General features: G+C 38.7%; 2 protein-coding genes and 1 long non-coding RNA gene across 5 annotated transcripts in view; 1 reads left to right on the forward strand and 2 right to left on the reverse strand.

Moving 5' to 3' along the window:
- The window catches only part of BRIP1 (BRCA1 interacting DNA helicase 1), a 125216-nt gene extending 109527 nt beyond the window's left edge, over positions 1-15689 (reverse strand). Inside the window, exons 1-6 of the mRNA XM_037070168.1 lie at positions 15507-15689; positions 13921-14043; positions 12413-12524; positions 10796-10969; positions 2786-2913; positions 1096-1212 (exon numbers count right to left, since the gene is read on the reverse strand). Coding sequence (XP_036926063.1) covers positions 1096-1212; positions 2786-2913; positions 10796-10969; positions 12413-12524; positions 13921-14016 — 627 coding nt within the window. The 5' untranslated portion in view covers positions 14017-14043; positions 15507-15689. The remainder of the gene's footprint in view (positions 1-1095; positions 1213-2785; positions 2914-10795; positions 10970-12412; positions 12525-13920; positions 14044-15506) is intronic.
- Positions 15690-15825: 136 nt separating this feature from the next.
- On the forward strand, positions 15826-18897 carry LOC119003493 (uncharacterized). Its single transcript, XR_005069977.1, has 2 exons — positions 15826-16372; positions 17276-18897. It is a non-coding gene; the product is annotated as an uncharacterized LOC119003493 (long non-coding RNA).
- The window catches only part of INTS2 (integrator complex subunit 2), a 46611-nt gene continuing 40179 nt past the window's right edge, over positions 18843-25274 (reverse strand). For all 3 annotated transcript variants that reach the window (XM_037069888.1, XM_037069887.1, XM_037069889.1), the window contains exons 20-25: positions 24210-24408; positions 21361-21612; positions 20909-21016; positions 20694-20799; positions 19562-19738; positions 18843-19452 (exon numbers count right to left, since the gene is read on the reverse strand). In XM_037069888.1, coding sequence (XP_036925783.1) covers positions 19283-19452; positions 19562-19738; positions 20694-20799; positions 20909-21016; positions 21361-21612; positions 24210-24408 — 1012 coding nt within the window. In that variant the 3' untranslated portion in view covers positions 18843-19282. The remainder of the gene's footprint in view (positions 19453-19561; positions 19739-20693; positions 20800-20908; positions 21017-21360; positions 21613-24209; positions 24409-25274) is intronic.

A 25274-nucleotide genomic window follows, 5' to 3' on the forward strand; every position in this document is an offset into this window, starting at 1 on the left:
AAATATTTTATTTATTTATCTTTTTAGAGGGGAAGGGAAGGAGAGAGAAAGAAACATCAATGTATGGTTGCTTCTCATGCATCCCCTGCTGGGAACTGGCCCCTGCCGGAAACTGGCCTGCAACCTAAGCATGTGCCCTGACTGGGAATCGAACCGCGATTGTCTGGTTCGCAGGCCCACGCTCAATCCACTGAGCTACACCAGCCAGGGCTCAACTGGCCTTTTTAGACTGAGTACTAATGATGGTGGAGAAAACTACTGTTGGTACAGGTTGATGCCAACACCCTGACTGTGCCGCGACACCAACGACTTTACCCAACACTGCTTCTGCTCATCAGTGCAAATGTCAAGACAGTAAAAAACAGGTAAATAACACCTTAATATCACTACGAAAATACTTTTGCCCTCACAGAGCACCGAAAAATATCTCAAGAATCTCCAGAGCTCCTTCCCTCCAACCCAGAGCACTCTGAGTCCACTGTCATGCCCTGCAGATCATCCTCAAAGGCAGCCAGGGCCCGGGGACGGTGGGCAGTGAGGCGGCCGCCCCCTGCCCGCACTGCCCCTCCAGGAGCACCCAGCGGACCCTGGACTGTGGACGCATGAATACAGACAGTACTATTACACAGCCCCACCGCTGCTCCTTGAGAAGCGCTGCTCTCAGAACACTGCCAAGACTTTAGGGAAGTGGGGTTCACACAGGTGTGTCCAACCATGTGGCATCTCCAGGCCAGAATGGAAGAGGAGTTGCCTTGGGCCACACATTAAATACACTGCGACATGTAATGACAAAAAAATAATCTCCTGTTTTAAGTAAATTTATGACTTTGTGTTGGGCTGCATTCATAGCCATCCTGGGATGCATACAGCTCATGGGCCGCAGGTTGGACACCCCTGTTTGAAGAGGCAGAGGACGTTCAGATCTCTTTCAAGTCCCATCCTGTGATTTTACAGCGGAGACATGATAGCACTTAGGACTTCTGAGTTGTTTTATACTGTTCTCTGCGTTACAGTATTCTTCCTCTTTTTCCAAAAACAGATTTAGCACATTCCACATTCTCCTTCTTTAAACTGAACAATGGCATAAATACATACATTCTGTGGAGAAAAGTTTATCTTTCTTAATGGAGAGCTGAGTTTTGTGGTCTTTCCTGAGGCAACGTTTGTATCCAAATGGTGTACTTCCTTTTCAAAACAATGACGTTTTCTAATCTGCAAACACAAAATGAAAATAAAGTTATAGTAAACTAAAATTTGAACAGCCTAGTTGTTCTCTGAGGTCAAAATAGCTATAATTGTGTATTCAGCATTTAAAAAATGACTATTTCTAACTGGTAACAATCAAATAATTTTTGAAAACACAAATAGACACCTCATTATACAACTTAAATGAAATAGAATACAGTAATATCTCTGGAATCCTAACCAAATTAGCTTTAATTAATGATATGTCAAAACTACAGTACTGAAAAATGATCTTCCCATAAAATAGTTCTACCATATGAATACCAAATATGTATCAGAGCAAAGTCCAAATTACATATCTAATTAAAAAATACAAGCAAATAAAATGGAAACCTCATTTTAATTAAAAGACTCCGAATAAAAACTTTAAATGTGAATACTCATAATTTCCTACATGATAGATTACCTGATTACTATTATTATTACTACTACTTACTAGATACTTGATAACCCAAGTTGTATTTGACTAAATTTCTTTCATAAATAACATGAAGTTCTCTTTCCAAACTGTCTGTGCTTTTTCCTACTTGCCCAAACCCTGTTTACTTAAATTATAAATTCGGGGGGCGGGGGCAGGGGGCATTTCTATTGATGACCCCATTCCTACCAAAAGAGAAATGAGACCCAGTGAAATCCGGGAGTGAATGTTGTATGTTCATCCCCATCTCACAACAGCCAACTCTATGTACACATTTTCTGGGGAAAAAATCTTTATAAAAAGTCATGGTTCATTTGTAATTGGTGCTTTTCCAAAAATAAATTACTTTATCCTATTTCTAAAACCTCAGTTTAATTGTGGAAGTTAAAGATTATACATAGAATAAATAGACTACATAAGAATGTAAGCATATTGAATATATTCAGTTAAAAATATACATTTATGTATAAATGACATGTTAATTAATAATCATTTTTTGTAACTAAGTCTATTAGGGTCCTAGCCTCCCTATCTCACTGACATCAACTCTAAAAACATAGTATTCATCTACGAAAAGTACATGTCATTTAAAATATCTAATAATTGAGGTTTTCAATAATTTTTAGGAATAAACATATTTTCTCATGTACTGATATTAAAAACCCAATAAATAAGAGTAAACCTTGTAAATGTACTTAAACTATCAATACCAAAAATATCCATGACATAAATATTAATAACAAAAGTACTTTTGCCAAAAAATATGCCATTATTAGTCAAAAACAAGAGAAGAGTTAAAAAGTACAAAGTAGCTATATTATTAATAAATGCCATAAGTAAATATTTTACTATCAAATTCCTTATATATAAGAGAGCACAACCCTAGCTGGTGTAGCTCACTGGATTGAGTGCCAGCCTAAGAACAGGAAGTTTACTGGTTCGATTCCCATTCAGGGCACATACCTGGGTTGCAGGCCAGGTCCCCAGTTGGGGGTGTGCAAGAGGCAACCAACATTTGTATCTGTTACATATACAAGTGCCACTGAAAACTAGATTGATACTTGATGGCCTTGTTCAGCTATAACTAATGGAGGAGTATTTCACTGTCAATAAACTATTCACCTGCTGTGTAGTTTCTAAGGATCGAATTCTTTTCTTCTCTATTTGAAAATCATCATTTCCATCTCTGGATACGGATGCTTGTTTCTTGGCAGATAACTTTGCAGCCAATGTAGTTTTTTCAGGAGAATCTTACAGAAGAAATAACAAAATAGCACAAATAACTTACACTTAGGCAATTTTTCTAGAAAAAAATTGCAATCAAGATGTAGACATTTCTGAAAATAACAACATATAACCACACATTCAAAAACCACACTTCTTTATCATTCTGTTTACTTCAACAACAAGACAGCAAACATTTTAAGAAACACGCTTTCAATAGGCAAGTCCTATTGATTTAATAGCTTTATGCTTTTGTAGACCACTCTCAATAATGTGATTTTTTTAAATACAACTGTAAGCCCTGGTCAGTGCGGCTCAATTGGTTGGAGTTTCAAACTGAATGTTAGTAGATTTGACTCCCCCCAGGACAGATACCCATGCTGCAAGTTTGTTCCCGGTCAGGGCGCTTCTGAGAGGCAACCGATTAATGTTTCTCCCTCACATGGATGTTTCTCTCCTTCTCTTTCTCCCTCCCTTCCTCTCCCTCTAAAATCAATAAGCACGTCCTGAGGTGAGGATAAACATATATATACTGGATAAACATATACACATGAGCACATATATAAAACAGTAAGATTGAAGGGCCCTGGCTGGTGTAGCTCAGTGGACTGAGCACGGGCCTGTGAACCACAGGATCGCAGTTCGATTCCCAGTCAGGGCACATGCCTGGGTTGCAGGCCCGTTCCCAGCAGGGGACTCATGAGAGGCAACCATACACTGATATTTCTCTCCTCTCCTTCCCTTCCCCTCTAAAGATTAATTAATTAATTAATTTTTTAAAAAACCAGTAAGATTTAAGAAAATGTTTCATTTTTATAAAAAACGTTCTTTAGTGTCTCAATGTCCTTTTCCTACTAAATTTCTCAATCTTTATAGGATTAAAAATATAGTGAAATTTATAATCTACCTTTTAATCTCATAATCCTGAAAACTCATTCTCAAGGTCATCAGTGACCTCTTAATCACCAAATAATATTATCCCCATTTTATAAATATAAAGACCAGATTTTATTTTTTTAAGATTTATTTATTTTTAGAGAGAGGGGAAGAAAGGGAGAAAGACAGGGAGAGAAAATGGATGTGTGTAAGTGATACATCAATCTCTTGTACACCCCCAACTGGGGACCTGGCCTGCAATCAAGGCACGTGTCCTCATCGTAAATCGAGCTGGGGACCTTTTGGTTCCCAGGCCAGTGCTCAATCTACTGAGCCACACCAGCCAGGGATGAACACTAGGTTTTAAAGAAGCCATATAGCTAGTAAGAGAACGAGCCTGGACATGACTAACTTCTGTTGTCTGACTCCAAAATCCATAAGCATAACCTCTAGGCATAAAGCCAAACAAAACACTCTGTCTCCTGGAACATAAACACATTTCCTTTTTCCTTAATGTCTGTAAAACTGTTCTTAACTATTCCTATATATCGGTTTCTCCCTTTCCCTAAATGTGTTCTTAAAAGCACATTACTGTCTCTTTGCTCTTCTCTACATATTACTTTAAAGTCATTTCACAAGCAAGCATTTATTTATCAAGTTCATATAATTCCAGACACCATGGAAATACAATGAAAAAGAACAGTTTGCAACCTTAAAAGACTTATAGACTATCAGGAGAGAAAGCCCTATAAACAGGTCGAATACTGTTTTCAAAAACAAGTTTATCTGTATGGACAGAGAAGTGAATCTATGCTATACAGCATTGCTTTTTCAAGATTTTTTGGAGGACAATATTCTTATTAAATTGCTTTGAATTTCCAAAACAGGATGAAAGACCTAGAACTTCTTTGATCTACCACTATCTCCTTTCCCCTACAAGCCATGTTTTTTCCTAAGACTCATAGGAACATAGTTTGAAAACCACTATATTTCATTCCCACAAATGCCAAGGCAGGGAAATAATCCATCAAACACAATGAATAACCAAGGTAACAAGGGAATTCAGAAAGAACAGGAAATATCTCCAGAAAATAAACCTAAATACCTTGGAGACTATGATTTAAATGGCAGAGAATTTAAGATTGCAGTTCTGAAAAAACTAATGAGATACAAGAAAACTCAGAAAAAAAATCAACAAATAAAAGGAGTACTTCGCCAAAGAGATTTAAATGATAAAAAAAACCCCAAACAAATTCTGGTATAGAACACAATAAATGAGATGAAGAATGAACTAGCAAACTTGGGAAACAGAGCAGACCAGATGGAGGAAAGAATTAGAGACACTGAAGATGGAAATCTAGAAATCAGTCAGGCAGAAAAAGAGAGAGAATCAAGAGTGAAAAAAACAATGAAAGAACTCGATAACAATGAGCTGACTTGACTTCCGGTCAAGATGGAGGCATAGGTAGACACACTTCACCTCCTTATATAACCACAAGGTTATACACAACTAACCTCAAAACAAAAAATGCCAGAAAATCAAACTGTATGGAAGTCTAACAACCAAAGATTTAAAGAAGAAATATTTACCCAGATGTGCAGGAGGGACAGAGACAGAGAGCGGGATGGAAGGGACACAGTGTGGTGGCCGTGAGTCAGCAGCAGTGGCGGCCAGCAGAACTCGCAATCCAACATTCATGTGTGGTAGGTGAAAATCGGGAGGGGCACCTTGGGAGCAAGAGATCCCAGCCCCAGGCTAGACTGCGCATCCCAGGTTTCCAGTGCTGGGAAAAGAAAGCCTCATAACTTCCATGAGGGTTGTAGTGGCAGAAGAAATGACCAGTCTCTCAGAAGAGTCCATTTAAAAGGCACGCAAGGCCCTGGCTTATGTGGCTCGGTGGACTGAGCACCAGCCTATGAACCAAAGGGTTGCTGGTTCAATTCCCAGTCAGGGCACATGCCTGGGTTGCCGGCCAGGTCCTTGGTTGGGGACATATAGGAGGCAGCCACACATTGATGTTTCTCTCCCTCTTTTTCCCTCCCTTCCCCTCTCTCTAAAAACAAACAAACAAATAAATAAATAAATAATCTTTTTTAAAAAATAAAGGACCCGTACCATCCTAGAACATATGCAAACCCACCCACTCTGGGAACCACCACCAGGGCAACAGCTAGAAGGGTGTCCATCGCATACAGGAAGTAGGTAAAGTGATTGGACTGGGGTGAGTGCCAAGCAAGCCCCCAGCAGCCAGGCAGCCACACTGTCCCCTCTCCATCCCCTCCCTAAAACACAGAGCCACAAAGCAGTGAAGTGGGTAGCCCTGCCCTGGCAAATACCCAAGGCTCCACCTCTTGCAATGTAATGAAGTGTGCTGAGACAAGGAGTCAAAGCAGCTCTACCTACTACACAGAAACAAAACATAGGGAGGCTGCCAAATGGAAGAGAAAAAGAAATAAAGAACAGAACAAAACTCTAGAAAAAGAATTTAACGAAACAGAGACAGCCAACCTATCAGATGCAGATTTCAAAACACTGGTGATTGGGATGTTCAGAAAACTCACTGAGTACAGCAAACGCATAAGAGAAGAAATAAAGGCTACACTAAGTGAAATAAAGAAAAATCTCCAGGGAACCAATAGTGAAGGGAAGGAAGCTGGGGTTCAAATCAACAATTTGGAACATAAGGAAGGAATAAACATCCAACCAGAACAGAGTAAAGAAATAAGAATTCAAAAAAAATGAGGAGAGTATAAGACACTAGGATGTCTCCAAAAGAGCCAACATCCGAATCACAGGCATGTTAGAAGGAGAAGAGGAACAGCAAAAAATCTAAAACTTACTTGAAAAAATAATGGAAGAAAACATCCCTAATTTGGTAAAGAAAATAGACAAACAAGTCCAGGAAGCTCACAGAGTCCCAAACAAGATGGATGCAAAGATGACCACACCATGAGACATCATAACTAAAATGCCAAAGGTTAAAGATAAATAATTTTTAAGATGTTATTTTTATTTATTTTTAGAGTGAGGGGAAGGGAGGGAGAAAGAAAAGGAGAGAAATGTCAATGTGTGGTTGATCCAATGGGGACCTGACCCCATAACCCAGGCATGTGCTCCAACTGGGAATCGAACCAGTGACCCTTTGGTTCATAGGTCAGCACTCAGTCCACAGAGCCGCACCAGTCAGGGCTAAAGAGAGCATCTTAGACTTCCGCCAAGATGGAGGCATAGGTGGAAACACTGTGCCTTCTCCCACAACCAAGTTTGAATACAACAAAGGTTTGGAGAAACAAAGACACAACCAAACGACAGAAAATTGAATTATACGGAAGTCCGACTACATATAACCGTTCAACGCGGATGGTAAGAGGGGCAGAGCCAGGAGCGAGCAGGGTTGGGCAGGACAGGGCCCCCGACCCAGGCGCGCAGGCAGACGGGAACCAGCTGGGTTGCGGGGCAGACTGCGGGCGCATATTCGAGCACAGTGAGACAGACCACACAGGCCCCAGGGGGCGAGGGCTGACGGCGGTGGCACACTCGCGTGCAGTGGGACGAAACACGTGGGCCCGGTGACGGCAGCAACTGCGGCACCGGTGAGGGCTGTGGTGGCAGGCGGCGGACAGGACGCCACAGTCCCTCTTTGACCCTGCCCCCACATACAGCGTCACAACCCAGTGACTTAGTTGCCCTGCAATACCAGTGAGAGCCATTGTCCTTCTTTGACCCCACCCCCACATACAGCGTCACAACCCAGCGACTTAGTTGCCCTGCAAGACCAGTGAGAGCCATTGTCCCTCTTTGACCCCGCCCCCACATACAACGTCACAACCCGGCGACTTAGTTGCCCTGTTCTAGTGAACACTTTAGGGCTCTGATCCTGCTATGGAACAGGCATGAACAACCCGAAAGATGGCGCAAGAGAACTCAAAGTCCCAGAGCCAATAACTCTAAGCGACCAAGAAATTGCCAGCCTCTCAGAAGCACAATTCAGGACACTATTTATCAGGATGCTCACAGAACTGGTAGATTATAGACACAAATTAGAGGAACAAAGTCACAAATTAGAGGAACATATGAAGGCTAATTGAAATGAAGGGAGATGCACAGGAAACCAATAGTAATGGAAAGGAAACGGGGACAAAAATCAATGGAATGGACCAGAAGGAAGAACAAAACATCCCACCAGAAAGGAATGAAGAAATGAGAATTCAAAAAAATGAGGAGAGGCTTAGGAACCTCCAGGACATCTTTAAACGTTCCAACATCCGAATTATAGGGGTACCAGAAGGGGGAAAGAAACAGCCACGAGTGGAAAACTTATTTGAACAAATAATAAAGGAGAACTTCCCCAGTCTGGCAAAGGAAATAGACTTCCAGGAAATCCAGGAAGCTCAGAGAGTGCCAAAGAAGTTGGACCCAAGAAGGAACACACCAAGGCACATCATAATTACATTAGCCAAGACCAAAATGAAGGAGAGAATCCTAGAAGCAGCAAGGGATAAGGGGACAGTCACCTACAAAGGAGTACCCATCAGACTGTCAGCGGATTTCTCAAAAGAGACCTTACAGGCAAGAAGGGGCTGGAAAGAAGTATTCCAAGTCATGAAATCCAAAGACCTACAGCCAAGATTGCTTTATCCAGCAAAACTTTCATTTAGAATGGAAGGACAGATAAAGTGCTTCTCAGATAAGGTCAAGTTCAAGGAGTTCATCATCACCAAGCCCTTATTATATGAAATGCTAAAGGGACTTATATAAGAAAAAGAAGATGAAAAATATTAACAGTGAAAGGACAGCAAACACACAGTTATTAACAACCACACCTAAAACAAAAGCAAACCAAGAGGACAGCTAGATCAGGAGTGGAACCATAGAAATGAAGAACACATGGAGGGTTAGAAACAGGGGGGTGGGAGGGAGAGAAGGGGGGAGAAGGCACAGAAAATAGCATAGATGGTAGGTAGAAAATAGATAGGGGGGAGGGCGAGAATAGTGGGGGAAATATAGAATCCAAAGAACTTGAGACACGTGGTTATAAACTAAGGGGAGGGGAGAATGGTGGGGGAGGGAGGGTGCGGGTGGAGGGGAATGAAGGAGGGGAATAGAACAACTGTAATGGTATAATCAATAAAATATATTTAAAAAAATAAAAAAAATAATAATAAAAAAAGAGAGCATCTTAAACGCAGCAAGAGAAAAGCAGAGTTACCTACAAACAAGTCCCCATAAGACTGTCAGCTGACTTCTCAAAAGAAAGTTTGCAGGCTAGAATACTTACTAGCAAGAAGTATTCAAAGTGGTGAAAAGCAATGACCTACATTCAATATTACTCTATCCAGCAAAGCTACCATTTAGAATGGAAGGGCAGATAAAGTGCTTCCCAGGCAAAGTAAAGCAAATGAGTTCATTATCACCAAGCCATTATTCCATGAAATGATAAAGGGACTGATTTCAGAAAATGAAGATCAAAACTATGAACATTAAAATGACAACAAACTCACAACTATCAACAACTAAATCTAAAACACAAAACCAAAAATAAACTAAGCAAACAACTAGAACAGGAATAGAATCAGAAATAGAGATCATTTGGAGGTTTATCAGCTGGGAGGGGAAAGGGGGAATGGGGGAAAAGGCACAGGAATTAAGAAGCATAATTGGTGGGTACAAAATAGACAGGGAGAGGTTAAGAATAGTATAGGAAATGGAGAAGCCAAAGAATCTATACGCACGACCCATTGACATGAACTAAAGGGGGGAGAATGCTGGAGGAAAGGGCAGTACCAGGCACTGGGGGGAAGGAGGGGAAATTGAGACAACTGTAATAGCATAATCAATAAAATATACTTTAAAAAAACTACCTAACTCATTACAAAAAAGCAATATAAGAATAATGGATATACCAGAGGAGAAGAGAGGGAGAAGGAGGTAAATAGCCTAGTCAAATAAATAATCAGTGAGAAACTCCCAAATCTAGGAAAAGAACTGGGTCCTCAAATCCAAGAAGCTAACAGAACACCTAATTATCTCAATCCAAAAAGGCCATGCTCTGGCTGGTGTGGCTCAGTGGATTTAGCACTGGCCTGTGAACTGAAACATCGTTGGTTGAATTCCCAGTTGAGGCACATGCCTGGGTTGTAGGACAGGTCCCTGGTTGGGGACATACAGGAGGCAGCCACACACTGATGTTTCTCTCCTTCTCTTTCTCCCTCCCTTCCCCTCTCTCTAAAAATAAGTAAATAGCCCTGGCTGGTGTAGCTCAGTGGACTGAGCATGGGCCTGCGAACCACCTGATCGTGGTTCAGTTTCCAGCCAGGGCACATGCCTGGGTTGCAGGCCAGTTCCGGGTCCCCGGCAGGGGACGAATGAGAGGCAACCATACATTGATATTTCTCTCTCTCTCTCCCTCTCTCCTTCCTTTCCCCTCTAAAGATAAATAAAAATAAATAAAAATATTTAAAAAAATAAAAATAAGTAAATAAAAATTTTAAAATAGAAGGCCTTCTCCAAGGCACATTATATTAACATTGTCAAAAACTAACAACAAAGAAAGACTTCCCAAGGCAGGCAGGCAAAAGAAGATGGTAACTTATAAAGAAAACCCCTTTAGATTATTACCATAGTCTTCAGCAGAATACTAGCCTCAGAAGTTCAGGCAAACTTATCAAGAATAAGTGAGGATAATTAGATTTTGTCTCACAATATAAATTACATTTTATAAAATTCTATCATATAATTAACAATACTACCTACAAAGAACATCAATTTCTGAATATCATTTTTTCTGCCTTGGCTTCTTCAAAAAATCATTTAAGCTAGCAAAATGTCTGAATAAATTTAAAGTGAAGAGAAAAATAAAATAGCCCAAGGATTTCTGACCACTCTCTAAATTATGCAAAAATTATTCCATAGAAAATATGTGGAAGTTCATAATCAATTATGCTAACCAATATATCTAAATAAGGTCTCATAATAGCAATAAATAAGGCTTCTATTAAGTTACCCATAAACCCATGCAAAATGTGAACTACCTCGCCAAGGTGATGAAGTGCCATTTCTTTCAGAAGGGGGCGTACTGGGACTACTGAAGTGATGCGAAGTTCCTTGGTTCGTGTCATCATTTGTAAAACTCTTTGAATGGCACGTACAACAACAGGACGGTGGTACTTCGGCTTTTTTACTTAAGCTTTCATCCACCTGCTTTCCTAAAAAAATGAAAGACCCTCTAGTTATAATATCTCTAAATTAAAAACCATCAATCTTTCTGTGCAGGTAGGGCAAGCAGCCACGCCAACTTGCTCAGGATCAGGAGGTATCCAGGGTGCAGGGTTTTCTGCGCTGAAACTGAGAAAGTACCTGGCAAATATGGACAAGCTGGTCACCCTGTGTGCAGCAACAAATTGGGCAGGAAAGAAACACGCCAGAAACATGCAGGAAATGTTATTTTATAATTTATACAAATCTAGTAAAAGTAAAGAATTCATTCCCACATTATACTTCTATGTCAAACAGAAACATGTTTCACGATACTATCGATTCTGATACATGTGTCCAAATACATTTTAAGGTCAATATTCAAATTAATCAGGTAATTCTTAAACACAGAATTATAATGTCTATACTGTATGCCTCTGTGTTTAATATATTTTTAAAAAGCTGAATAATTTACTTTGTTTTCTCTAAAGAGTACTGACATTATTTCCTATCTGTACTACATAAATATTACTAATTTTATTTTCCAGAATCTTTCATTAAAATTTTAGGTTATTAACAGGTAATCTCATTTTTTCCCAAACATTAATATCGGTGAGACTCAAAATGGACAACCAGAAGCTTACAAATATTTGCTTTTTATTTTTAATTATTTAATAGTCTTATCAGCAACACAAACATTTCCTTTTAAAAAACATTATATATACATACAAATACACACATACAAACACACACACACATACACATATGTACACATGCACACCCATGATTAACTTCAAATTCTGCTAACACTTTAGTTCAAAGCAATCTAATTATGTAAGTGAAGTGTATTCAATATTGTACTTTAGATTCATTATGTATATTAGTCTTTCATAAAAATAAATGTCACTAGGCATTTGTTAGCAAATAAAACAAATGTAATGGAAAATAATATGAATCCATAAAAACAATACTATAGCAAATGCTTATCTGGCATCCAAATAAGGAGGAAGATCAACAGAATGTTTTCTTTAGTCTATATTCCATGTGTTAATGTAATAAGGAAGAAATACATAAGCAAGTACATTACAAGATTTAGCAAATATATATGTACTCCTATATGTTATAGCATATGACAGCCCCATTTCTTAGGTCTTTTACATAAAAATTATAATTATTTTGATAAAAATAATTCTAAGCATTCCAAGATTCTTAGATATACTCTGAACTATCAAATAAAGAACAATATTTTGTTCAAAATTGTTTTGGGATTCATTGAACCTATTGGGCCATACTGAAACTCTTTTGGAAGATATATACAAACATTATAAAGGAGCATCCTAAAAGAGAATACTTAAGTTAGCTAGAATATAGATGAAGCATTCTGAATGAAAAATACTTTATTCTATCTCTTCATGTCCTGGTAGGCCAGCGGAAGGCAGCAATCCACTACTCACCACTAAGAGACCGTTGCCATGCTAAAGCAGAACAGAGTAAAGCTAAGCTTTTCCCACTTCCGGTAGGGCTTTCCAACAAACAATGTTGCTTACTGTTTAATCCTCTGACAATCTGTGGACACAAAAACAATTTTAAAAAAATCAATAAACAGTTCACTTCATTAGGGTCTCTCTCCATCAAAAGTACAAATACAACATCAATGAGCAGTAATGTTGCACTCCAGGGAACACAGCAACAGCTGAAGGGAGAACTAGCATTTAGTTAAATCTAGAATTTATTCCTTTATACAGCTCCTTAAAATTATGTTGAACTTAAAATATATAGCACAAAGAGATCTAAAAAAGTAATCTGTGCCTTAATTATGCAAGCACCATCATTTCTAGAACTAGAGTAGTCCTGGCTGGTGCAGCTCTGTGGATTGAGCGTGGGCTGTGAACCAAAGGGTCGCCAGTTCAATTCTCAGTCAGGGCACATGCCTGCGTTGCAGGCCACGTCTCCAGCAGGGGGCGTGTGAGAGGCAACCATACATTGATGATTCTCTCCCTCTCTCTCCCTTCCCCTCTCTAAAATAAATAAATAACATCTTACATAAATAAATAAAACTAGAGTACACTAAAATCATTCCTGAAAACTTAACAGAGGACATTGCTAGTGGGAGTATAAATTGTTACAAGCACTTTGTACAGAAACCAACAATCTCTAGCAAAGTTGAAGATACCCAACTCCAGTCCTATGAATATGCCCCAAACCTTTTCCTCACAGACACAAAGAAACCTGTATGAGAATGTTTCATAGCAGGCCCTGGCCTGGTAGTTCAATTGATTGGAGCATCATCTCAATACACCAGGCCTGCAGGTCAGGGCACAACAATACACAGGGCTACATCTTATAAACAATGTTAAGAAAAAAAAAAGTTTTACACTTTACACATGATAGGTATAATGTCATATCATTGTGCAAAGTTCAAAAACATGTAAAGTAATACTCTATATTGCTTGTGGATACGCACATACATAATAAATGTATTAAAACATTGCTAGGAAACAAAAAGAACAAATTCAGGATGCTAGTAATCCTGTTACTTGTAAACAAGGTATAAAGTAAATATGGCAAAATATTAAGATACAAAAAAGCTGGAAAGTTGGTTTACTCAGGTTTGTTTCTTAATTTCCTATAAAACTGAAGTATCAAAAAAATTATGAGAAAGAGTATGTGAAAGATAGTAACACTTTGCAGAAAGCAGTAATTCTGTAGAGCAGAAGTTCCAAATGAGCTGAGAACACTATTCAGAATATTCTCCTTTGCCTCCTAACTAACCATGGACTCAGACAGTTTAGCAGTGATCAGTATTATTTTTCCAAAGGTTAGATGTTCTTCCATGAACCCAGCATTTTCCATCCATTTACTATCTGAGAAAATAAATGTAGTCGCAGACTCGATATATGTTATGAATTATAGGCATATGTATCTTAATAAAGATGTGAAATAACTGCTGAAAACTACTTACAGCATTCATCATAGCAAGCTGTGATGGGTAAGCTTTACAGGGAAAGTTAATCCTCACGCCACCAATTGTATATTCAGACCATGCTGAAGACATCATGCTTTCTTGTTTACTTCAGATTCCTAACTGCAACACAAATGAAAATCAATACTGAAACAGTGCCATCCAAGGAAAACTAGATACCCAACACTAGGACTGAAATCTGGAAATAAAAACGGGAATAAATACGTAAAGCAAATGGAAGTAAAAGAACGGCCCAGTCTCACCAATCACAGGGGTTGAAAGCACGTCTGGGAATCGGACAGATCTGGGTGTGTCTCCCTTCTCCGCCAAAGCCGAAATTAAGAAACAAACCTGCGAAACTTGAGTGAGGGATCAGAGCTTCTAGATTAGGTTGTGACAACGCAGAAGTCACCTTGACGAGGTCTCTTCACTTCTCTAGACTAAGATCCTTCATTTTAAAACTGCTGTAAGGCGGGGAAAACTCCCCGGCATACAGAAGTAGGTGCTCGACCATTCTTACTTAAAGGTCAGTATGCTACAGCGGAAAGATAGGCGCTTTGGAGTAAGGCAACCCGAGTCCGAATGCCACTCTGCGAACCTCTCTGAGGCTGTTTCTTCGCCTGTGCAATGGAGATAATACTATCTGCCTGGTGGGCTTTTACGCCAATCCGCCAAGCACTGAGTTCAGAGTAAGGCAATGTACAGAATGCATCTGACACAGAGGAAGTGACCCACTTTAATCTCTGCATCTTCTAAACCACCCTTTCTTAACCTAGGGTCCGCAGACGTCGTTCAGGGACTGGGACCACTTCACAGTGCGTGCAAAGTTCCCGTGCATGACTGCATTTTTCTGGAACAGAAAGTCCATAGAGTTCTGATTCCCAGAAACAGAGCTTAAGTAAATCATTGAAAATAGAGGGGGAAATGATACAAAGTTTTATCAATTGAGGGACTGGGTATTTGCAATAGTGAAAATAAAGGGTAAATTCCATCTGGGGATGAAGATGGAGTTAAAACAGCAATTCCATAGATTATGAAGCCAGTAACAACCTTAACCATGGTTAAAGTGTTCCAAAACAAGTTAATAACCACTATTCTATCCTATTGTCTAGGTCTAATACTTTGTGATTTTATCTCTGAAGCTCCGAAAAGGAGATCTGGTGGAATCTAACCCCTTATCCAAGTCAGTGCTGGCCTACTGACTCAGATAGCACCTAGAAGTCAACCCATCCCCCGCCCCACTGAGGCAGCAAGCCTCTGAAAATGGGGTAGCTTCCCCCAAATATTGAATCAAGGAAGAAAAAGAAAACCCAACAAAATAAAAAATAAAAATAAATCGATCGCCCCCTGCCGCCAAGAGTTAACGCGGGCCCCGGGCTAATCACAGGCCTCGGTTCCAGGCAGGTGAAGACTCGATCCCTCCGCCCCAGGTTTTCTTCCTCAAGCTTCGCCCCTCCCTCAGCCAGTGGAGATCCCTGAGGCTCTGGTGGCCCCCACAGCACCGACGAGCCTTGTTGGGCGGCTGGCGAAAGCAGAAAGGGTCCTCGTGTCGGGCTTTGCGTCCTCCCCACGGGAGACAGACTTGCCTGGTCTGAGGCGAACCGAAGCGACGCTGACCGGGCTCTGATTCACGCAATCAAAGGAAGCCGGTGTCGGCGAGCACACACAGCAGAGCCCTGGCACGGAGGAAAGGTCCCAAGCCTCTCTCTTCGTACCTGGGCTGCTACTCCCCTAGCCAGGTCCCGGGCTCGCGGCCGCTTTATTTTTTTCCTCTCTTCCAGGTTCTCATCAGTATCCTCAACAACTCTTCCCGACGAATTCCCGCCTCCCACCCTTCGACTCCCATCACCCAATCGTCAATCGAGCTGAGACAACCAATCACAAGCTAAGGCAAGAACTCAAGCAACCAATCCTAGCGCAATGTTAGGACAGTCGACTTCTGCACCCAATGGAAGCCTCGCAGTAAGAATAGACCTAAGGTCATTGGCAGCACCGGAAGATGAACCCGGGAAAAGTGAAAGACTCTGCGCAAAACCTAGGGATTTCAAGAAAAAGAGGCTTCTGTTTGACTTTTTGAAACTGGTGATTTAATCCGTGTGTCAGTTTCTTTGGAAACTCGAAATCTTATTCTTACAGTCTGTAGGTAAACGGAGAGGAAACAATTTTTAAGCCTTGCCGGGTTCTTCGCTAAGCGTTCTTCAATGCCGTTGGATTCAAATTTCTGAACTTTTAGAGTACCCAGGGTATCGAAAAGAATGTGGCGGGAATTGCGGTACTACTGAATCAGAGTAAAAAGGATCGTTGACAACGGGCTACAGCATCTCAATAATCAAGGCTTTCCGAAATGCCAAATTCAACCAGAGAAACGTTTTCGAGATCTCTCTCCAGCACCAGATCACGTCTCCTAAAAATCAGAATCTTCTTTGCAAAAGACACTTCAGTTTCCTTAAAGGTAGGCGGTTAATCATGATCTCGCCAAATAATTTTTTTAACTCTGTAAAGTCAAAACTTGGCTCATATAGTAATGTACCAAAAAAGGAAAACCCGAGTTTCTCAAATTCGAGAAAGTACTTTATGGAGAGAGGTTTTCTGCAGGAAGGAGCAGGAAAGTCAATTTGTTTGTCTTACCGTTAATTTTACTACATTTTCCCCAAATGACAAAACGTAGTCGTAAAAATATATCCTACTCTTTAGTCATTTCAGGCTCAGGTTTCTCCTAAAGAAGTAATCCATAAGAAAAATTGGTAACAGTGCCTATTGTAATACTGAGAAAAAAAATAATAACCTTCCCAGCCTAGTAATAGGGAGATGATTATAGTGTATCAATTCAATCATTATGAAGCCAATAGAATAATTATAAAAGCTAAACAGCCTACAAATTCCATCTAAAGTTAAATCAAAAAAAGATTCCACACTGGCTATTATGAATTCTGTTACATGAAAATATAAGCAAAGATGAAGGGAAGGTATAAAGGTGTAACTTGCCCTGGCTGGTGCGGCTCAGTGGCTTGAGTACCTGCCTGTGAACCAAAGGGTCACCGGTTCAATTCCCAGTCGGGGCATATGCCTGGGTTTCGGGCCAGGTCCCCAGTAGAGGGTGCGTGAGAGGCAACCACACATTGATGTTTCCCTCCCTCTTTCTCCCTCCCTTATCCTCTGTCTAGAAATAAATAAACTCTTAAAAAAACCCTGTAATTTACTGTTAAGACAATGGAATAAAGGATAATGTATAATAATAAATACCTAAAAATACCTTGAAATTATTATTCTGCTTTTACAGATTTTTAAAATATCAAATCTTTTAAGTAACTGCTCCAGGGTAACAACTCTGATTTTTCTCTCCCCAATTCCTAAGACTCTCACCTGCCTCTAGCCTCATGTTGCCATTTGATGTGTGAGCATAAGAGAAACAGGTCCGCCTAGGCTCCGGACCCAGACGGCCCTGGAGTCCAGTTCCTTGAATCAAACAAAAAACTACAAGTTCATTTGATAGAGAATATGAATGTTTATAAACCAATATTCAAAATAGCCGCACACATCTGTTTTCACTTGAATAAAAAAATCACATTGTGACAATTTTTATAACCTTAACTTAAAAATACATGAATATTAACATTTACTAATATATTTACACATTTTATTTACATCATCAACAAATCTGAAGGAAAACAGTACATGTTATTATTTTAACACAGCAGGTGTTGACCAGTCTTTGAAATTGACCCAGGAATGTGCACTGCATTTAATTAGAAAACATATTTCACCTTTTCTGAATTCCTAGAGGTCACTTAGTCACACAAAATATTCCAAAGCCTCAATTTAAAAACAAAACAGATGCAGGTGTATTTAATCTTAAAAGACTACAAAACCGCCTTGTTTAAAAATATGAAAATTCTTATGGTATTTCTTAAATGTTTTTATTTTTCACAAAAATTACTTAATTGAACATTAAGCATCTACCATCTATGACACTGCATTTCATGATTTGAAACAGCTACAAATTAGTTCTCATATAATACCCTTATGAGGTAGGGCCAGTAGTAATCCCATTTTACAAAGGAAGAAAATGAGATGTAACTATTAGCTAATAAAAAGGCTGAAGTTTAATTTCTTAAAACCCATGCCTTCTTATTAGCCTGCCTAATTTCTTTTACAAGTGAAGAGGTCTGTTTCAAGTGGGGGCAGAAGGCAGGGTTGGGGCATTGTCTGTCATTCAGATATATCTCAAAAAGCAACAAGAAGTACCTTTTACAGTGAATACTTAATTAAAGGAAAAATTGAGTATTATGGACTACCTGAATGCATCTACTAATAATCATTGGAAGTTACTAACAGAGGACTGCAAAATCCTTCAGCAACATGGTATTTTCCTGTTTGTTTGTTTTTTCCTGAGGACCAAACACTAATATTTTCTTACTCAAAGATCTTCTAAAATTATGATGTGAATTGTAATCTTGATGACATACCAAGAGCTCTTTAATCCAGTGGGTTTTCTTACTCTAAAATTTAAATAGGTACCAATGTATTTCTGACCATTAGATAAGTTAGTAAAGCATTATAAAAATAAATTTTAAAAAAACTAAATGAGACCCTCCTATCAGGTTCTTCTCTGCACAAAGATGTTTCTGTACACATTTTTAAGCCAGTATCTTAAAATCCCAAAGTATTCAAGTATCTCTTTAAACATATGGCTTTACATATTAGTAAAAATTGAAGCAAATATGTAAAAATCTTAAAATCCTTATCTGTAATTCTATGGAAATCATTTACAAAAAGCTATTTGCCTCTTTTAAAGCCTTCTCAATACTGCTTCTTGAGAGCCGGCATTCTATCCTGCATTACTATTACTTGCACTGCAAGCTTTAGAAATTTCTATTCGGGTATTTAAATTCCTAATTTTTCCTGAATTTTCCCTTTTTCTCCTTCTCATCATTGCATCATTGTCACACTCTGTTACTAGCTCACACAGGTAAAAAACAAATGAACAAAAAAACACTAAGGCTACCCACAAACTCATTTTTTAAGAAATTAAATTAAAGCCATGGCAGTTTTTCTTCACTTCAAAAGCTAAATATAAGGACAAATTCACTTTCCAGTAATGAGTTTCTTAAATGTGAACCCAACAGGAGGAAAAAAAACCTCAGCTGGTACAATATAAACCTACCAGCAAAGGAGATCCAAAGAACTGCCAATCAAATACAAGCAAGCATAATTCTCAGGAGAGTTCTAAATTGTATTCATGTTGAACTGAACCATTTGAGAGATTCAAAGATGTTACTGTTCCCATTCAGTTTAGAGTTGTTATGAGATACAGATTCATATTGGGTATATGTAGCCAACAGCTTCATTTTTTTAGTTTTTTTTAAATTCCACTAACACTCATGTTTATTATTTCAATTATTGTGCTTTCAATACAATGACAGAGCTGTACATCAGGATCCATGCTTCCAATGTCCCTGGATCCGTTTTTATAAGATGGATCTTTGCAGACTCCAGACCATCTACTTGGTTTCTCCTTTATTTGTTGAAGACCTAAAAACGCAAAGACAAAAATTAATCAAGACAAGAAATCTAAAAAGAATTTTGGTTTTTCTGTGCGTTTGAGATATTAAAACAAGTCTGAAAATAAGTTAGTACTTACGTGTGATGATTGGATCAATGTCTCTTGTCTGGGTGGCAACATCGGAGGCACAAACTTGCCCTATTTGGATCAGCAAAGACATAATATCCTCGTACAGTGGGGGAAATGCTCGACAAAAAGAAACCAAACTTGGCAGAGTTGGCATGAAAAAAGCATATCGCTTAGCCTGTGTTAAAACTGTGGGAAAGAATGAAAGAGAATTTTTGTCTTTATAGGTGTACATTCAACATCCCTGGCGTATAGTATACAATACACTGAGAACCAGGCTCCGTGCTGAGGATACTCAGATTTCTAGGGTGCATGCGGCCAGACCCAGCCTTTCGGGAGCTCACAATCCAGTAGTCTGCCCTCACCCAACATGTAAAGAAATCCTTATGCCCACACACTGAGGTAAGAGTATCACACGCATTATTTCATTTACTTCTCACTATCTTCTAAATGAGGAAAATACTATAATGATACCTATTTTCATGAGGAAACTCTTAAATAAAACACAGTTTAATAAATTTGTTCAAGGCCACATAGACAGGGGTAAGAATGGGATTGAACTTGAGCAGTCTAAGCTCTTAACCACTACATATAAATTATAACGTGAGATGAATTCGATGGAAAGGAAAATACACAGGGTATTATGGGAACCCTGAGAAAATATGAAATTCACTAAACCACTACTTAAAAAAATTTAATTATAGTTCATACATTTTAAAGTAGTTTATTTTCATACTATTTTCCTCTACAAACCAGAAGGTGGTTAAAATGTTAAGGTATGTTTTAGAATTTCAGGAAACAATGAATATATTTATCTTATTTATACATATGATTATATTTTCCTAAAATTCTAAGCATTTGTAATGATTATAATTGTGTTCCACTGATATAATTACATTCAGAAAGTAGATTTAATTTCCATTCATAAAGTATGGGAAGCTTATTATTTATTATAAATTTATACATAGTCATTCACAAAATGAAAGAGACAATTTGCCTACCTATTCATCTCTACACTATAAATCACATTTATAATAGAAAAGTTTTCAGAAATGGCATAAATGAAACTATCAGTAACACAGAAATCAGTGTCACTAACTCCTTTATGTGGAAGTTTCGTCATTGACACTGGCTGGCCACACACCTGTCAGCAGAGTCCCCATGACGTTGACAGCTAAGCGAGCCACGCTGAGCGACTTGGGTAAGGCGTACTGGATACACAAATGAGACAGCAACTGGATGGCAAATATCTGCAACACAAAATCCAAATCGTATGTCCTCCTGAAAAATGTCTTTAGAAATTGTTTTATATAACTGGAGAGATATCAAAATTTTCCGAAAGCTCTAAATGCTCGTTACCTGTTTTTCAAGTTCTGGCTGTGCAATAAGCTCAGGTATGAAATCCAGACAGATGTGCATGGATGGAATACCCGCGACTGTCAGAGGCAAAAGTTCACACGGATAACCCTGGCTCAACAAGAAAGAAGGGGAAAGTTGTAAGTAAAATAAGTCAAATACAGATAAAAATATAAAGGTAGGTTTCATTTCCTTTATGTAAAAGTTGCTCAGAAGGCTACCGTGCCCTACATCCATCCTGGCATTTTACCTTTCTGATGCACTAGTATAGAGATAAATTACCTGAACATTTTAACAGGCTAATAGAAAATCTAAAAATGTTCATTTTTGCCCATATTGCAAAGGAGCATGATTATTTGTGTCATCCCGAGTTTCTAAGCAATCCCTATTTAGTATTCAACCCCCAAACTGTCGCCAGAAGTTCAACTGTAAAGCATCATTCTTTGAAAACAGACCTGAAAGTGAACAAGCTTAGCAATGTTGGGATCCGCAATGTACATTTGGTGCAAAAGACAACAGATAAGGCACTGAACTTCTCGAAGGTTACAAAGCAAATTGTCTTCTCCTTCTTCCATTCCCTTATTTGGAGTGCTGGTAGTAATGACACTTTGAACATTCCTTAGCAAGCTGTCTGGACTGGCACCCTTTGCTTTCTCCTCTTCAGTAGGTAAACAAATCTCCAAGAGAATCTGGACAGCTGCACTATCCTACAAGAAAACAAAACTGAATTTAAGACGCTTCTGAAAGGCCCTGGCCTAGTAATTCAGTTGGTTAGAACATTATCCCAATACACCAAGGTTCCAGGTTCAATTCCTGGTCAGGGCACATATGAAAATCAACCGATGAATGCCAAAATGAGTGGTGGGGAAAAAAATCAGTGTTTCTTTCTCTCAAATCAATAAATTTAAAAAAAGTTTCTGAGATGTATGTATGAAAATAAATCTGATTTTGCTTTCACATAAATAGAATTGATAAAATAACAGTTACTTCTAGGGAAAAAAAAGTCAGCAATCTACAGGGCAGTGGGCCTCACCTTTTTTAGGGTTATAAACCCTTTTAAGAATCTGCAGAAAACTATATACCCTCTCCCTATAAAAATTAGCATATATAAAAACACATTGCATAATTACATACATATTACATATGTATTTAATATGGTCACATACCTATCCCTAAGGCAGATCCATGGACTCCAGGTTAAGAACATTACTAGAAGAATTTCTTGATTTGGTGACATCCAAAACAGGCCCTAGGCAAAAAACGACTTCCACCAAAATCTCCTTTCCTTGTAAATTCCTACTTCTCCCAGGATCCTATCCTGCAATGCCCTCCTTCCCAACCGACTACCAAGTAATTAATTCCTCTAAAGATGGTGATTAATGATTAATGCCTAAACGTCACTTTCCAACGCTTTGTCCTTTTAATTTGAAAATGGGCTCTTCAAAGCCCTGGTTTTGCAAGGAAAGATTCTACCTTACCATCCATTCCACCTGCACAACTCAGTGCTGCTCAGACTGCAAGCTGCAGTGTCATTTCATAGAACAGTAGTTTCATAAGGGCTGGTGATTTACTTGACACTCTTACACGTAAAGAACTCTGGTCACTCTCATCCAGCAGAAAGGAGTTAGAAAAAGAATATGACATTCATCTCTGAAAGATAGGCATTGCCTGAAGAAAACAATTCCTTCATCTGATTAAGAACATGATTATAAAGTAAGGTTAGGCTTACATTATAATCACTTATAAAGTAAGGTCAGTTTTATTTTATAATCATCATTTTAGGTGGAGGGGTTTTTGGTTTGAGGTTGTTATTGTTTTGTTTTGTTTATATTTGTAGACTCTGGGGCCAGACCGCCCAGGCTTGAATCTGCCTCTCCCACCTACTACGTGCGTCACCTTGAGCAAGTCGTTTCACCTCTCTGGGTCTCATTCTCCTTTAAAAATGGAGATGATAATATGCCACATTTGGTAGGTTGGTTGTAAAGTTTAAGTGAGTTAATATAAATAAAGAACTTAGAGTATAGTAAGCACTATATTATATAGTAAGCACTATAGTAAGCACATATAATAAGCACTATATAAACGGTGGTTTTTATGATTCTCAATGTCTTATTTGAAACTCTGAGGGCCAGATTTATTTTAGAACTCAGATTTTTTTTTGAGAATTTTTTTACTGTTGTTCCAGTACAGTGGTCCCAGTTTTCACGTTGCTCTCCCCTGCCCCTGCCCACCTCCCCCTCCCACAGTCAATCCCCACCTGCTGTCCATGTCCATGGGTCATTTAAGAATTAGTTTTACTGAAATATTATATAATACCTCCAGCAGAGACGAGGGTAGCACATTATAATCAAACATATTAGTATTTCTGCAGCAAAACATACCAATATTCACATTAAGTGGGATAAAGGCCAGAAGTAGGTTCATATCAATTCAGGTCAAGTTTTGTCACAAATGAGGTCACATCGGGTTAGGTTTTTCTGCCAACTGAAGTATCAAAAAAATGCTTCAGGGGACCCAAGTCCTTCTGATCAAGGCCCCCCACCCCCAAAAAATGCTTCAGATTTCATGGCCTTTTGGATATCCCTATTACAGAAAAGGGGTTATGGATGTATTATTGCTGCTCTAATTCCTTTTATTGCCCATGAAAAAATTTCAGAAAATATATTTTAGACTAAGAAAGTATTTCTACTTTTCAGACTTCAAATTTCTTAACATTTAATCATCTTACATCTCCTTTATTATTCCAAATGGCTACTTAAGGCTTCAGTAAAATTCTACATTGTTGTAAAACTTTTCTAAATATAAAACTGAATTGCTAATGCTGTCACAGTATTTAACACTGCTTGACATTTTATTATATAGGGGTGGGGCAAAAGTAGGTTTGCAGCTGTTCACATAGAAAATAATACAATAATTAATAAATAATACAAGGATAAACTGTTTTGTGAACTCACAACTGTAAACCTACTTTTGCCTACCCCTGTACACATACTTCTTGTTCTGTATGTCTTCGTCATTTAATTTATTTCCACCATTTGATTTTAAGGAGCAAAGTCTTATTTTTGTTAAAATGTAAATCTTATTTAAATGGCTATTACACTAGTGTCCTGAAGGTTATTCCTGATTTTAGTAATACAGTCCATGTGACATTTAGAAGTAATAACTCCATGACAGCATGTTCTGTAACAAAAGGAACACACCATGTGTCAACTTTTGCACACAGACAGCATAATATGCTTTCTACTTAAATGACTATATTTACAGTGAAGCCCTTGCCCTTTTTGACTAAATTTTACTTTATTACCTGAGCAGCCAATAATGCATTTTTCAGTTCCTCTCTAGTAACTTCTGGGCCATCAGTTTGTCCGATTAAACCTAAGGTACTGTTCTGGGAAGGTCTATCCTGCTCCGCTGTTTCCTTCAGATGCGCACTAAGGTAGGCCTTGGAAGCAAGAAGATAGCCATTCAGCATGTGTAGAGTAATATCCATCAGTGGGGGGCATCTAAATACAGAAGGAAGGAAAATATGTGAGAAAGAACACGAATTTATCAATGAGCCCGAGCACGATCAATCAGTTTAACTTGAACAGAACCTGAAAAACCTGAAAAGAGTAGTAAGGTGACTCTTTCCCCATAAAGTAACACTTTCCCATTGAAATATTCTTTCCCAAAATAAAAAACCCTGAAATGCCACTTCGCAGTCTATCACAGAACTGGCATGTGTGCATAAACAGGCATTGCAACTTTGTTTGTAAGTGTGAACCACTGCAAGAACTTAAGTGCCCATCAATATGTCAATGGTTTTTATGAAATGTCCAAATTTTCTGTAATAAACATGTATTTATAGTGGAAAAATATGTCAATGGTTAAAGAAATTATGGCAGCATTTCCCAAAATTGAAGATAGGAATCACCTGGAGTACTTATTAAAAAAAACTTCCAAGCTCCACTCCAGACATTCTGCATCAGTTTCTGGAGGATAGGCCTAGTAACCTACAGTAGGAGGAATACTATGCGACAGTTAAAACGAGTGAAGTAGAAGTGTGCACACTGATGTGCAAACCATGTGGAAAACAGTAAGTTTTTTAATGTTTTTAAAAAGTTTCTTGATTGACTGATTCATTCATTGGTTTAGAGGGGAAGAAAGAGAGGGAGAGAAACATCGATCAGTCGCCTCCTATACACACCCCAAACATGCCCTAACCGGGAACTGAACCAGCAAACTTTCACTTTGCAGGACAACAGCCAATCAACCAAGCCGCACCAGTCAAGACAAAAACAGTAAGTTTTTAAAAAACAATCATAGCCCTGGCTGGTGTGGCTCAGTGGATTGAGTGCTGGCCTGTGAACCACAGGCTTGCCAGTTTGAT

Source organism: Sturnira hondurensis, unplaced genomic scaffold, assembly GCF_014824575.4.
Source record: "Sturnira hondurensis isolate 20B ecotype Veracruz unplaced genomic scaffold, ASM1482457v3 Scaffold0018728, whole genome shotgun sequence".
NCBI lineage: Eukaryota > Metazoa > Chordata > Mammalia > Chiroptera > Phyllostomidae > Sturnira > Sturnira hondurensis.